Source organism: Aulostomus chinensis, chromosome 23 (genome assembly GCF_037954235.1).
Source record: "Aulostomus chinensis isolate RoL2024-O1b breed Wild chromosome 23, RoL_Achi_v1.0, whole genome shotgun sequence".
NCBI classification, from domain to species: Eukaryota; Metazoa; Chordata; class Actinopteri; order Syngnathiformes; family Aulostomidae; genus Aulostomus; species Aulostomus chinensis.
Genome location: NC_141342.1, coordinates 8836965 through 8851283, shown reverse-complemented (window position 1 = coordinate 8851283; position 14319 = coordinate 8836965). Strand labels below are relative to the sequence as shown.

The window sequence follows — 14319 nt, the reverse complement described above, 5'->3', positions numbered from 1 at the left end:
TGACACAAAGCATCCTTTGACATCTACTTTTGTGAGACGCTACAACTGAATTTTGGATTTTTCAGAAGCAATCTTTTGTCATCAATGTACAGAAAAAAATTCACTTTAATACCAGACATTGATGCTGGAGAATCACAAGTTTAAACTCATGGAAAAAATAATATCGTATACACAGTAAATAGCCATTTACACTTTAAAATGAAATGAAGGTGTTTTTTTTGGTAAAGGTCATGCCATCTGTAAGGTCTGGTTTGATTTACTGTATGCATGTGAGCATCTAAAAGTTATCTCAGGAGTTTTATATTTCTTCGCATCAGTTCACAGGCCAAGAGCATTTCCTTTATGAGAACCCGGAATGAGAAGAGGCAGTTCAGGGTGAGTTCATTTCTATAATCAAGTATTACTTATTATATATATAATTATACTTATAGGCTTATTTTGTAATTTCACTTACACATAATCACTTCATAGCCATCGCTGCATGTCATTACAGCTTTGTTTTGTGTTCTCACCAAATTCCTGATGGTGAACCTGTTGGTTTCATTTCTCAGTGTTACACTTGGCACGGGGACTGACAGTTCCTTTCCTACTGTGTCATGACCAAAGCAGAATGAGGTGAAGATAAAGGAATGAATTGTCAACTGAATTCTACTTCCGTAATGTTGCTGCGCTGCTCTCAGGATTAAAAGATGGAAAGTCCACCTGTCAAATAAAGGCTCCCATGAGCTCTGCCCTCATTTCAGAAATTCCCATCACACCATACTAAGCAAACCTCCCTGTCTGAGTCATGTTGGGTTATATAAAAGACACTGACACACACATATGAATGTGGATGGCAATCGACTGATCTCTCACCTTAGTCCAGACTAAAACGTCTCACCAGATACTGGATGGTTGCTCATTGCAGTTTTCTACAAGTATTCAAGGTGCTAATCGAGTGCAGATGCGTTCTTCGGATGAGTACTACTGACTCTGGTGATGTCCAGTTTTTGTGATCTCAAGTGAAAGTGCTTGACTCCTATTGGCTGCTTAAATCAATATGGTACAGATTGTCTATATCATAACTTTGTAATGTATTTGCACACTTTAAATAAAAATTGCATAGTTAAAAAGTGTATTACACAAGAACAGAAATTCCTTGTTCCTTCTTAGAACAAATAAGAGGGACGGAAAGGTCCATTCCAGAAACGGTGACTCACTCATGAGATGTTGCACCTAACAGTTTGACAGGATCACACGCTAAGGCGAGAGGTTACACATGATGTCCATGTTGGAATTTGATTCTAAAAATAGTCTGGATCCTTTAAATAAAAATACACAATTGGGATGAAAAGAGCCAGTATTTACTTATGCGTTTATGGTGGTTACTGTTATTCAGGGAGTGTATCAGGTGCAATTCAAACACGAGTGTTGGTCAGGTGTGTGAATATGTGTCTCACTTCCCAAGAAATGGTCAAATAATGGTCAAACATGACCTGCTTTATCACTTTGGAACAGTGTCCTTCAACAAGTGACAACAATTTGCAAATTTTTCAGGAGCTTGATACTCTTATCTGCTGGCTTCACCATTCTGGAGCATGATTAAAGCTACAGGTCAACCATATCTTCAAGATTGACTAATTCATTTTTACTCAGTCCAAAAAAAATGGCAACAGCTTTTAAACAAATGCATAAACTATTTTTTTTTTTAAATCTCCCTATGTTTAATATAAAATTTTTAATTCCAACTTTTCCAAACATGTCCTCATATTTAATGGAAAAATATATACACACCTTATGATCTTGTGTAATTTCTCTATTGCTTGAAGGTAAGTAGTGTATCAACACTCAGTGAATCTAAGTGTGTCCTTATGCACATACTTCCCTCCTCGTTACCAGAATTATGATAAGAAAAACTCCTTTACTTCCTTCTACTTCAGCTTCCTTGTTTATGATAACTTTAGTGATGATTATCTAGAACGTAAAAGGACCCGTTAATGATCAATATGTGCATTTTTTTTTAACTCAGCAAATATTTCAGTATTCTAATACTCATGTTACTGTAAATATGAGGAAAATGAGTTCTATGAGCCATGCACCTGGACAATTTTGGTTTCCAGGAGGCTCAAACAAAGACATTATTGTGAAGTCAGTACAAAACAAGCAAATCCATGCTTTCTGGTGCTACTCAAAAAAATCTCTCTCTCTCTCTCCTTTTTTTTTTTTTTCTCTTCCAAAGACTCGAAGTGCTATCAAAATGATCCTTTGCTAAATTCTGAGTTAATCTGCATAAAGACATCAATGGTGTTATTGATGAGTACCTGCTGCCCAGAGAATGCACGTGTGCAAATAGCAGAGGGACTTTCTAACAGAGGTGGATAACAACCAAGGAGTTGATCAAGGAGGAGTACGCGAAAAGAAAATTATGGGTTAATGATTGTAAGAATATTTGGATTTCATACGTATTTTTTCCCGTGGAACTCGATCAACCATAACTTTAAGATGAAAAGCAAATTTCTGAAAGTCTTAAGACCTGTGTCTGTCTCAATGTTAACAAATCAACTATTGTTCATTGTTTCGAGAAGACAATGTACAGTCTGAAGTGTATGAATGTCTACAGTGTATGAATGTCTACAGTGTATGAATGTCTACATCTGACAAAAGATCGAGTAGAATGAAATCCTGTTCTATTCATTGGGTGCAGTCTCTTTTTTTGCACGTGATCTTATCAGACTTTACTGGATAAGGATACAACATAAGGTACATTTTTTTCTATTTAAACCTGTTACACCATAAGTTATAAAAAAAAGTCTTAAAAGTTGGTGTCAGTCCAGACGGAGCCACAACCTCTTATTGTTTTTTTTTGATGGTTGAGCTTAATAATGAGCAAGGGAGCTGAAACACATGTTGACGTACCAATGACTTTCTCCTATTCATTACTGTAGTATAAGGCCACACCAGAGGCTACTCAGTGGTCACTATTATATTTACATCTGTACTCAGTAGTCATTACTATATCACTATGTGAGCACTCAGTAATCATTACTATATTACTTCAAAGTTACTTTGTAGACTTTATTACTACATTATTCCATGGTTACACAGAAGTTATTTCAGTCTTGTTTTTGGGGGTCTCTTTAGGCATCGGTATGCTAATTTTGGAATACTTGCCATTATTTTGCTTTTTCTTTGAGTACTCAGTTGTATATATATTTTTAGATACTTGCGATGATTATATTATCTTGTTGGGTACTCTCTTAATTTCTATATTATTTATGTGATACTCAGTTGTCATTGTTCTTTTTTTTTGGGGGGGGGGTACTCAATAGTAATTACCATATCATGTTGGGGAGACTCACTTGTCAATTTTTTTCTTTTTTGAGTAGCCTACTGAGTTTTCATAACTATGTATCTTTTGGGATACTCACTTGACATTATTATATCATTTTTGGGTACTAGTGTAATTAATATATTCTGTTTAAGATACTTAGTTGTCATTATTGTATTATTTTGGTGTAATTAGTAGTTATAAATATATTAGAGATATTTACGTCTAATACATAAGTTGGACAATACCCATCTGTGAACTCCTGTGCTCCCCCTCTGCCCCTCCCCAACTTCTTTCCGGTGCCCTTGCTGAGATTGCCCATTTTTTAAATTCTTCTTTAGTTGTCTTCCCAGCAACACCTCTGTATTTTCCTAAAGACATCTTGCACATTAGTTACGTGATCAAACTTACCTAACCTGTTCACTGACAGACAGAATGACAAACACGTACCAAATTTAGAAGCCACTTCCATCTCACCCTGAAGTCTCTTTGGGAAAACATTTTTCTATTACGCAATAATGTTTAGACTCCAACATACATGAGCATTATACCACATGGGCATTTTCTCTGAAATTCTCATCAGTTGTGCAAGTGTGTCTGACATTACGTAACTAAGGCAACTGAAAGTTTGACACTGAGTTTGTGTGGCTGTATACAGCGACCTCTCTGACCTTGTAATCTTTTTACAGTAGCTGATATGCTAACAAAAAGTCAAACACTTTTAGTGTTATTTAGATTATGTTATTGGGTTCAAGATATCACAAACTTTGGAAATGTTGGAAGTTCTACCAATGACAACCTTGCTGGTGTTGGTACTGATGACAACTCTATGTATTATTTCTGTCAAGGGGTAATGTTTTTAGTTGCATTGGGCCAAACAAGTGTTCTAATTGGACTCAACTTGGACGGATATTTTGCAAAGTTAATACAATTGAGCAGGAAGTATTTTCTGGAGAACTACCAATTGGATGGATACAGGAAGTGGTAGTTTTACCACAAGTATAAATTTCTCTGCTTTTTCATGTAAAATCCAAATATAATACATATCACCACTCTAGCCTATTCTGTTCACCCTGGACAGGTTGCCAGTCCATTGCAACCATTCACACTCACAGACACGCCTACAGTCAGTTTACTGTATCGATCAGCCTCGTCCCCAATTGCATGTCTTTGGACTGTGGGAGGAAGCTGGAGTACCAGAGAGAAACCCTGCGCAGGCACGGGGAGAACATGGAGACTCCACACTCCACACAGAAAGATCTTGTGCTCGAGCTGGGGCTCCTACTCATAACCTTCTTACTATTGGGCCACAGTGCTGACCACTGCATCACCATGCTACCAGAGCCACAACCAGTACAAAAAAATAAATAAATAAAAGGAAAAAAAGAAAAGAGATGCATGCAGCTCATGACCTGCAGGTTGGTTATCGCAGATCTGAAATACCCCCACATAAATACATGCATTGGGGTATGAGGCCCACTCATCCCTGCCTGCAGCTTTAATAAGAGCCATAGCCAAGAAGATTTAGTATTTAGTATGCACTTTCTGAATGCTTTTCAGTTGATTATGTGCCATAGAAGTGCATTGGCCATTGGGTTAACAGGGTCTCAGTATCGGAAAAGCGTTCATATGTTTGCTTTCACCATGAACACATTTATTGTTTTGTGTTACCATTGCACGCACGTACAAAAATGTAACGTGCCATCAATGTAAGCAGTGTGTCATCATCATAAAACACATACAACGTGAGCATTAATCAACTGTTAGAGCCACCTGAGAAACGGGTGAACACAACAAAACTGTTGTTGAAAGCATTTTTGGAAACAAATATTTTCCCTCTAAAAATAGAGCCAAACATCACCAAAAAAAAACGTTTTTCTATGCAATGACATCAAATATTTAATGTTAATCAGTTTTGGTTTTTTTTGTCATTAAATCCCATGAAAGAACTATGTGAATGGGTCCTTCAGCCAAAGATAAAGATCAATCCTCTTGGCCTACGGAGATTCAGTTCCATTCAGAAACAAAATCAAGAAGAGGACACACAGAGTGGCATTGCTCCGATTTCATTTGATGAGCATGAGCACTTCTCACATACGTTACCTCAACAATCATTTTCCCACCATCACAGCTCACATCAGCGAGCACTTGGATCTTCCCCAGTTCTTTGACCATTTATGTCATGTACATCTATTCACGTGCAGTCTAACCAGACTGGATATTTACATAAGGGGGTTTCATGTTCTCACATATTTCATCTTTGTAACTCTAGAAATCACGTTCTTGTGTCATCGATTGGAACCCAAAGGTCGGTGCTCAGAACGGGAAACATCATGTGGATTTACACTCAGGTGTTGAGAGTTGTTAAGTTCTCTGGCCATACAAAAGCTAGACAGGCCTGACCTTTTACAGCATAATACTGTGTGTATGTGTGCATTGACATGTGCTAATATGCTTGTGTGTGTGTGTATTTGTGTGAGTGTGTGTGTGTGTGTGTGTGAGAGAGAGAGACAGAGAGAGAGAGAGACAGACAGACAGACAGAGAGAGAGAGAGAGAAAAAGAGAGATAAAATCCTGGCATGTCTTCAGACAAGGACTCTCCACCGACGAGTAGTTGGGGATAAACCCCTCTGAGTCTGACCATCTCACTTTGAAGAAACACCTGCTCCCCTCACACCACCCCTCCACACACACACACACACACACACACACACACACACACACACACACACACACACACACACACACATACACAAACACACACAGAAACACATACACTCTACCTGTCCTCCACACAGTATTTCCTGATAAGGGATATTGCTGCCGGTGAGGAGTGATTGCACGTGCAAAAATTTTTAATTATGAGTGTTGCAATCCAGGAGATCCTGAGAAGCTGCTGAGGATGACAGTCAGAGTTGAGCTCATATACTCCAACAATAAAAACATACTTACTTTATTTGTTCTTTGTTAAAACCACTGTTTTATACTTGTGCCCGATTTTTTTTTTTATTGGTCAAAAGCAACAAGCAAAGGGGTTAAAATTTTTACATTGGAATAAAAAAGATTTGGAGCTTTTTGAATTTGCTTTGAGTAGAAAAAAATCACTGGAAAGAATGTGAAGAAAGAACTGGAGCCAGTTTATCCATGTATATTCCAAACCAATTATGATCTGTTATTGGCAACTGAATAAATCCGTTCATATCCATTGCTTTTGATTCACCTTGCTTATTTTTTTTCCCAACAATATCTTAATTTAGATAGATAGATAGATAGATAGATAGATAGATAGATAGATAGATAGATAGATAGATAGATAGATAGACAGATCTTTATTTTGTCATTGTAACATGTACAACGAAATTAAAAGTGCCGACCAATCAGTGCAACAAAATTTAGACTCAGAACTCCGCCCCAAACCATGCAGAACCCACCTCCATTAAACCCTGACCAAGACAGAACAGCAAAACAACACAAATAAATAAATACACAACCAAATAATAATACAAACACATCAATAAAAAGAAGAGGGGGAATAAGTACAAGACCAACTATACACTGCTTGTACCTGCACGTGTGCACTACAAATAGATTGCTAGACTGCATATGTGATCTTTCCTAAAGGCAGAGCTGTTGCTAATTCTGAAAGCCATTTAGCAATCCTTGTCCTATCCACCTCTTTCCAAGCAATTGCAATGACTCTTCTGGCCAACAACAGGCCGATATCTAAAATAATCTAAGCTTCTTTCTTATGTTGCAGTTAGTTGGAAGGATACCCAATAGATAGATTTTCGGTTGCAAATGTAATTTTATCTCTAATATTTCCAAAATACACCGTTTCGCTTCCTCCCAGAATTTCTTTATTTGAGAACGCTGCCACAAACAGTGAAAGATTGTGCCCTTTTACCAAAATCTCTCATTTGTATCTAATAATTAGTATCTAATGAACTGGCTGCGAGCCATGTCGTGTTGAGGAACGTTTTCATCAAAAGACATCAGATGTTTATGTCAGGACTATAAAGATCTCAATTTTTTATTTTTTTTGTAACCCAGCCCAAATTTTAAATCCTGCCCACATCGCTTCATTGGGGGAAGAGATTCATTCATTGCTTATTCCTTTCTATTAAGGGGTCACGGGGGGGGGGGGGGGGGGGGAGCCTATCCCAGCAGCTACGGGCAAGAGGCGGGGTTCACCCTGGACAGGTCGCCAGTCCATCGCAGGACCAACACATAGAGACAGACAACCATTCACACTCACATTCATACCTACGGTCAATTTAGAGAATCAATCAGCCTCGTCCCCAAATTGATGTCTTTGGACTGTGGGAGGAAGCTGGAGTACCAGAGAGAACCCAGCAGGAACAGGGAGAACATACAGACTCCACACAGAAAGATCCCATGCCCGAGCCGGGACTTGAACCCAGAACCTTCTTGCTGTGAGGTCACAGTGCGAACCACTGCACCACCATGAGAGATTTTTTTCCCCATATTGGACTGAACAATGAGAGCGAGTCAGGTTCCTCAAGATGTTTCTCGGACCTGTTTCTGTTGGGGAGGGGTGCGTGAATGGGCATGGATGGTTGTGTGCACAGTTAAACACCACTACATATTAACCAGGAAGAGTGGTCAAAATTAGGAGAAAAAAATTGGAATCATCTGCATTTGGTGTATAGATGTTCACTGAGATAACCTGCTCTTCCAATAAATTTCCTTGGATGGTAAGGTATCGTCCAAATTTGTCTTTGATGACCTCATTTAGTGGTATTGGCTCATGCACCAAAGTAGTGACACCTCTGGCTTGAGAGTAGAAAAGACCTTGCCTGTCCACCTCCTCCTACTTTTCAGATCATCATTGTGCATCAGGTGTGTTTCTTGAAGGGACACAATCGTAGACTGCATTGATTTGATCCTGTTCATTGTTTGTTGGACTTTAAGTTTTCTGAGACCCCTGCAGTGCCGTGATGTCGTTTTAATTTTTTATCTCCCTAGACATTTTGTATAGTTTGCATAATTACACTCTACTCGCCAAAGATTTCAAGGTGTTTGTAAAAAGTAAAAAAAAAATGTTAAAAAAAAAACAAAACGAACATTAATAAAACCACTGACGGACACTCTACCCAAACTCACGCTCCTCTTTAGGACACTTAGCCTGAACTCATTTCCCCTGAAATCTTAAAACTTCCATATAGTGCACCCTTAATCAGGGGCAGATTGGACCAAATACACACACACACACACACACACACACGCACACGCACACACACACACACACACACACGCACACATATACGCACACACAAATGAGTGCAAATGCCCTCTTAGTCTTGTCAGACAAGCTACTCATAATTACACAGAGTATCTGCCAAGTATCTGAAGTCAACAGGCACTGTGATACTTACGTTCATTGTTTGGCTTTTGAAAAAAACAAAAAACCGCTGTGACTGTTTTTGGCTTCTTCATGACTTTAACACACCTTACCAAGGATTGCCTGCAGGCCAGGAGGACAATTAACATTTTCAAATCTTATAATTTCAGTTCCTGAATATTAAGATAACATACAAAAAAAAAAAAAACATGAAAGATTTTCACCTACATCCTAGAATGCTGCTATTTTACTTTGAGCCTACTTCAGGTAAGCCCGAATGCCTTCATATTATTTCCAGACGAGCTGCTTAAAACAAGTATTGCCAATCGCATTAAAAACGGAACTAGAAGTGGTCAGAATGGTCTTTCTCGACATCTGTAACTCTGACTTTTGGGGGCTTTTGTAATTAAATTAAGCTTAAGTTATGGAGTTAAGCATACTTTAGTATGTTTAGTCGTCAAAGTTGTACAACTGACATGCCTGAACACCTGAATGAAAATACATCTCGTAATTTCACAGTGACGCCTTTATATTACGTAAAACGAGATTCTTTACATAACATGTTTTAAGTGATGGATGGATCCATAACAGACTGCATTAGTTTATTCTTTCACGTGTGAGCCCTCGATGTAGTGCGACAAACGTCCCTTCAGCACCGTGCCGTCGAGAGCGCGGGGTGCCACTCTGTTGCATCCAACTGTAGGTAGAGGCCATATACTGTTTTACTCTTGAATGTAAAGAAACTACAAAACAGCAGCTGTCTTTGAATTGTGATTGTTTTTATTTTATTAAATACGTAAACGGTAATCAAGTCAGTTTATCTGCTTCGAAATGGGATCCGTGACATCACGATGGCCCCCTTTTCACTTGACCCGTTGTCTGCCATGAAACGGAGTGATATCTGTGTAATATCTGTTTAAAATTCTAAGTGTTTCTGATATTTTGGCCAGAACAAGGCTTCACAAAGGCTGGTTGACACTCCTTCAGATTAAAAATGTCTTTGACAAAGAGTTTGAAAACAACAGCCGCCCCCCTCTCCCCGCGCGCACTACCGTGAAGCGCGTGCTCCGTTTACACGTGGCTGCAATCCGAGATGTTTGCATCGCTTCGACTCCGCCCACCACGCGTCCTATATTAAGCCTTGTGCTGAAGACCCACGTTGCCATCAGACATCAGATCAGAACAGCATCACGCATCTGACGTCGCAGATCCCCATCCGCTGAGAGGCAGAGCAGAGCTGTGGAAGACTGCACCATGACCGGCCAAGAGCGAGTTGTGATCAGTGTCCGCATCATTGGAGCCGTCCACAGGGTCGCGCCGAAACTCAAGGTGAGCCTCCGGAACGACTCATTCACGTCCTTCCCGTTGTTTATGGAGGATGCTCCAGAGCTGATCCGGTACATTGTGTCACCCACAGATGTTCATGGTGTCTGTCTTGTGGTCTGACGAGACTGAAGTGATCGTCTACAGATCTTTCCAGGATTTCAAGACATTCCATGTGAGTTGGGGGGGGGGGGGTGGTCTAAAATGTTATTAATGGTACAAAGTAATAATTTATCAACTTTTTTTTGTAAACAGAGGCAGCTAAAAAAGAGGTTCCCTCATTTGAACCCATTTCGGAGAAACGACAGACAGATTCCCAAATTTAGAGGTAAAAATTTGTACTTTAACTCATTTTAAGCGTATTTGGATCATTTCTTTACCCTTTGCTGACCTGGAAGGGCCAAAAGTAGAAACAGGTTTGAGGCTGTAAGGTTCACTTAGGGTGTGTGGCATTCGTTACACGTCGCCTTCTCTGAATAGACGGAAAGAGTGTGTCGAACCTGCAAGACACGAGTTTTGTTATGCTGGCGGTGTTAGGACGAGTTCTTTTTCCCGAGGAAAAATAGCCTGCTTAAAGCAAATAAGGTCTTCTTCCATCCTCATCGATGACGGTAAAACAAACAAATCTAAGGCTTATACGTTATCAACTCTTAAGGTAGTCTCTGTAGTAATTGCTCTTAAATTTACAATATTCACTCGGTTAATCTTGATTAATCCTGGCGTTATTTGGCTCCTCGTGTAACTCAAAATGACACAAGAAAACTCCTCAATTCTTAACAGGTAAATGACGAGAATGGATTTATATTCGTCAGGCTTTTCTTCCTGTCTGTGAGCATAAACTGAAGTTGAAAACAATCCAGAGTAAATGTGCGCAAGAGTATTTCACGAGTGCGAGGAGTCATCAAACCATGCCAAGCACCGTTTGATTCCTATCAAACGTGGAGCCGAAAACAGTCCAGTGTATTGATCGATGTCCAGAAATCATTGTCCAGTGTGGATGCTTTTCTCACTGGTCTTCGGTCCTCAACGCTTCACGCATAAATGGAATTCTAACTGTTGGGGCGACATTGATTCAGTGCGGGTACTTTGATCGTCATTGATGAACCTATGACAGAAGATTGTAACATTTGTAAGCAGTACTTGCACTTCAAATCATTTACAAATGAGCCGTTTACATCATGGGTGGTAAAAGTACAACACATTTCAGGCAGTGTATACACTATGCGTGGAGCAGTGTATGCTTTAGCATGACAGCAAGAAAAACACAGACGCACTGACTCTTCATGGTCCAGCCATGTTTAACTTGTTCACAATAAAAGTAAAATGAAAATCTAGGTTTAAAGTTCAACATCTCTGCATGTTTTCCATGTTTATCTTGCTTACACTCTAAATGAAATTGTCTTCTGCTTAATTTTACGTGCCACTTCCTTCTTGGCTACTGTATAATTGTAGTTTTAAAGATTTCTTTCACAAGTTAAACCCTCTTCTGTCACCAGGAAAGGCCATGAGGAGCAGCCTCCAACAGAGAGGGTCCAAGCAGCCCCTCATGCGTATGAAGTTCTTGGATAGCTACTGTAACAAGCTGGTCATGTGCGATCAAACTGTGACCCAGAGTTCAGAGGTCACACAGTTCTTCATGCCAAAGGACCATGATCTGCAACCAGATTACACCAAGAACAGGTTGACTGTCGCCGCGCTGAGATAGAAAATTGCTCTCGATTACAAGACAACTGACAAGTTAACATGTCTCTTACACAGCGTCATGATCCTGATGTCAGACGATCTACCTGATGGGTCTGGTGGCGGAGGAGGTGCTGTTACGCACCAGAAAGCGGGCAGCGTTACGAACCCATTTGTCACTCAGACGTACCGCTGCGTCGCTGCATATGAGACAAAAGACACCAAGAATCGTCCGTTTAAAGTTGCACTGGATGACAAGCTTGACGTCCTAATCAAAGACCCTGCAGGTCGGCACAGTCACCATCAACTTATTAAGCTCATCATTGACGACCCTTTTTCTGAACTTAAAGCAATGAAAGTCTGCTTGATTTCTTTAGGTTGGTGGCTGGTGGAAAATGAGGAAAAGCGTCTGGCTTGGTTTCCTGCTCCTTTCTTGGAGTTATGGGAAGGAGAGGAGGATGATGAAACTGAATTTCCAGGCGGTATGACATGTGCCTGTTACATTTTCCTTGCAAGAGCTTATCAAACATGTAGCTGTTTGTTTGTGTGCCAAAGAGCAATTTGTCCATTTTATTGTGATGCAGGTTGATACAGTTAACACTTGGGGGTGCTCTTTAGTCGTTGGTGCCTCAAATACAGTGTAGCTATTCCCTGTAGAAAAACCCAGTGTGCTCTAATTTGTCCATTTTATTACATATCCATTCAAGATTTAGCTGTACTGACATGCACGATACGTTGTTCCAATCTGTGCTCTTTTTGTGTGACCTTTTAGATGCTCTCTACTGTGCTGTGAGAAGCTACTCGACTAAGAAGGATGACGAGGTTTCTGTGCCCATCGGCTCTGTGGTGGAGGTGCTTCGGAAGTCTGACAATGGCTGGTGGCTCATCAGGTACCCTGCCTGTTAATTCAGTAGACTGGAGCGTAGGGGACATAGTCACAGAACAGGAGTGTCATATATCTCAGCAAATTTTACATCAAATCCTTAACTTTCTGTGGGTAAATGCAGCTAAGTTGTGTTTTATAGTTTGAAATAACTGTATAAATATCTTTTCTTCAGATTTAACGGCAAGGCAGGTTACATACCATCCATGTACCTGCAACCGTACAACAACCCTCGGGCAGGCCTCTTCAAGCTGCAGAGGCAGCTGCACAGCTCCACCTTGAACCTGACAACAAGCAGGGAATCTCAGGCATCTTATCCAGCCAGCGTCACCAAAGAAAACAACTCACATTCTGCAGCTCCGTCTGAAGGTGACATATTTGGGCCAGGGTATTTTCAAAGATCCCAATCCCTGGATGTTCTGTCTGAGACCTGGACCCAGAGTACACTGCCAGTCCAGGTCGAGAGGGATGGCTCAAGCTCAGTGGGCCGTGCTCGCAGCATGAGTAACACAAGTTCTGAGTCCAGCTCTGTCAGCCTCTTCACAGGTAGCGAATCATCCTCAAGTTATAAAGAGTATACAAAGGATGAGTCCAGCAGCCCTGATCTTGATTTCTCAGACCGCCGTGACTCCAACACTAGCACTGAGAGCTCTGGAGCTGTCAGCACAAAAAGCAATGATGCATTCTCAGGTCCTCCCAAAGTGCCCCCCAGACCCAAGTCAGAGGAGATCCTTACCCGCTGCACCACCATGACCCGCAAGGCTGCTCTGGCCACCAAAGCCCGGCTTCAGGTCCAGCCAGAGTTGATCCACAGTCGCTAGGGAGTTAGATTATTAGTACTTTACATAATAAACACAAATGACACTATATTCTCATTGACAGTCTTCGGTTTATTGAAGTGTTTTTTTAATCAACAAACATTAATGTCAGGTATGTGATCTCTCTAACCCCACAGACGATTCCTGTAGGTCAGTCACCTGAGTGTAATCTGTGCAATATTACTCACAAGTCAGAATTGTGGTATAAATTCTTGTGTTGATGAAACATGAGATGACAGACATATATTATGTCACACTCTCATTTGACCAGATAGAAAATGGTAAATTGGGTTTGTTTGCCTAGAATAAGTGTGATGTAGCTTCAATGAAGCGAGAGTGCAGGAACAACATATGTGACGTTTTATACAACATACCGTTCATAAGCGCTCACAACACTCGGATATTAAGGCGGATTATTAGAATTCGAGAGGTTGAATATTTTCACTGAACTCTGTTTTATATTCCTTTTTACTATACTTTCAACATGCAAAAATCCAAGTATGACCTTCTGTTAGCGGTTTGATTGAAGACAGAATAAGATGATGTGTACTTTTCCTTTTATGTATCTTCAATTTATAACATTGTGTACTATGACATTACATTTTACGAACTTAAATTCTGTAAAGTATGCATATGTAAGGTAAGAAAAGGTTATCCTGATGTTAATTATTAGTAATCAACTGAGAATTTGTCACTGAAATGAATGCCTTAACCGCAAATATGAAGAGCCTGAACTGTTAAGTCAGGTGATGGAAATATGCTGGGTGAGGCTGGAAAGCAGCACGCAGCGGATGGGAAGGGTTATGTACAGTGGTTAAATTAGTCATGACTGAGGATTTTTATGCTTTTTTTTTTATCGAACACATTATACCCTTTCAAGTTCACCATGTAGCTCCACGATCTTCACATTTTACAAGTTAATAAAAGGAAATAAAAAAAGTTGAAA

General features: G+C 40.1%; 1 protein-coding gene across 2 annotated transcripts; it reads left to right on the top strand.

Annotated features, from left to right (window-relative positions):
* Nucleotides 1-9838: 9838 nt before the first annotated feature.
* On the top strand, nt 9839-14319 carry noxo1b (NADPH oxidase organizer 1b). 2 transcript variants are annotated; one of them, XM_086195984.1, is made up of 8 exons: nt 9839-9998; nt 10087-10167; nt 10248-10320; nt 11489-11672; nt 11751-11959; nt 12050-12154; nt 12445-12562; nt 12731-14319. In XM_086195984.1, the coding sequence occupies exons 1-8, from the start codon at nt 9924-9926 to the stop codon at nt 13374-13376; spliced, it is 1491 nt and encodes a 496-aa protein (XP_086052110.1). In that variant the 5' UTR covers nt 9839-9923; the 3' UTR covers nt 13377-14319. The 2 variants fall into 2 exon arrangements, with proteins under 2 accessions (XP_086052110.1, XP_086052111.1); XM_086195985.1 differs by lacking the exons at nt 9839-9998; nt 10087-10167; nt 10248-10320 and adding an exon at nt 10362-10603.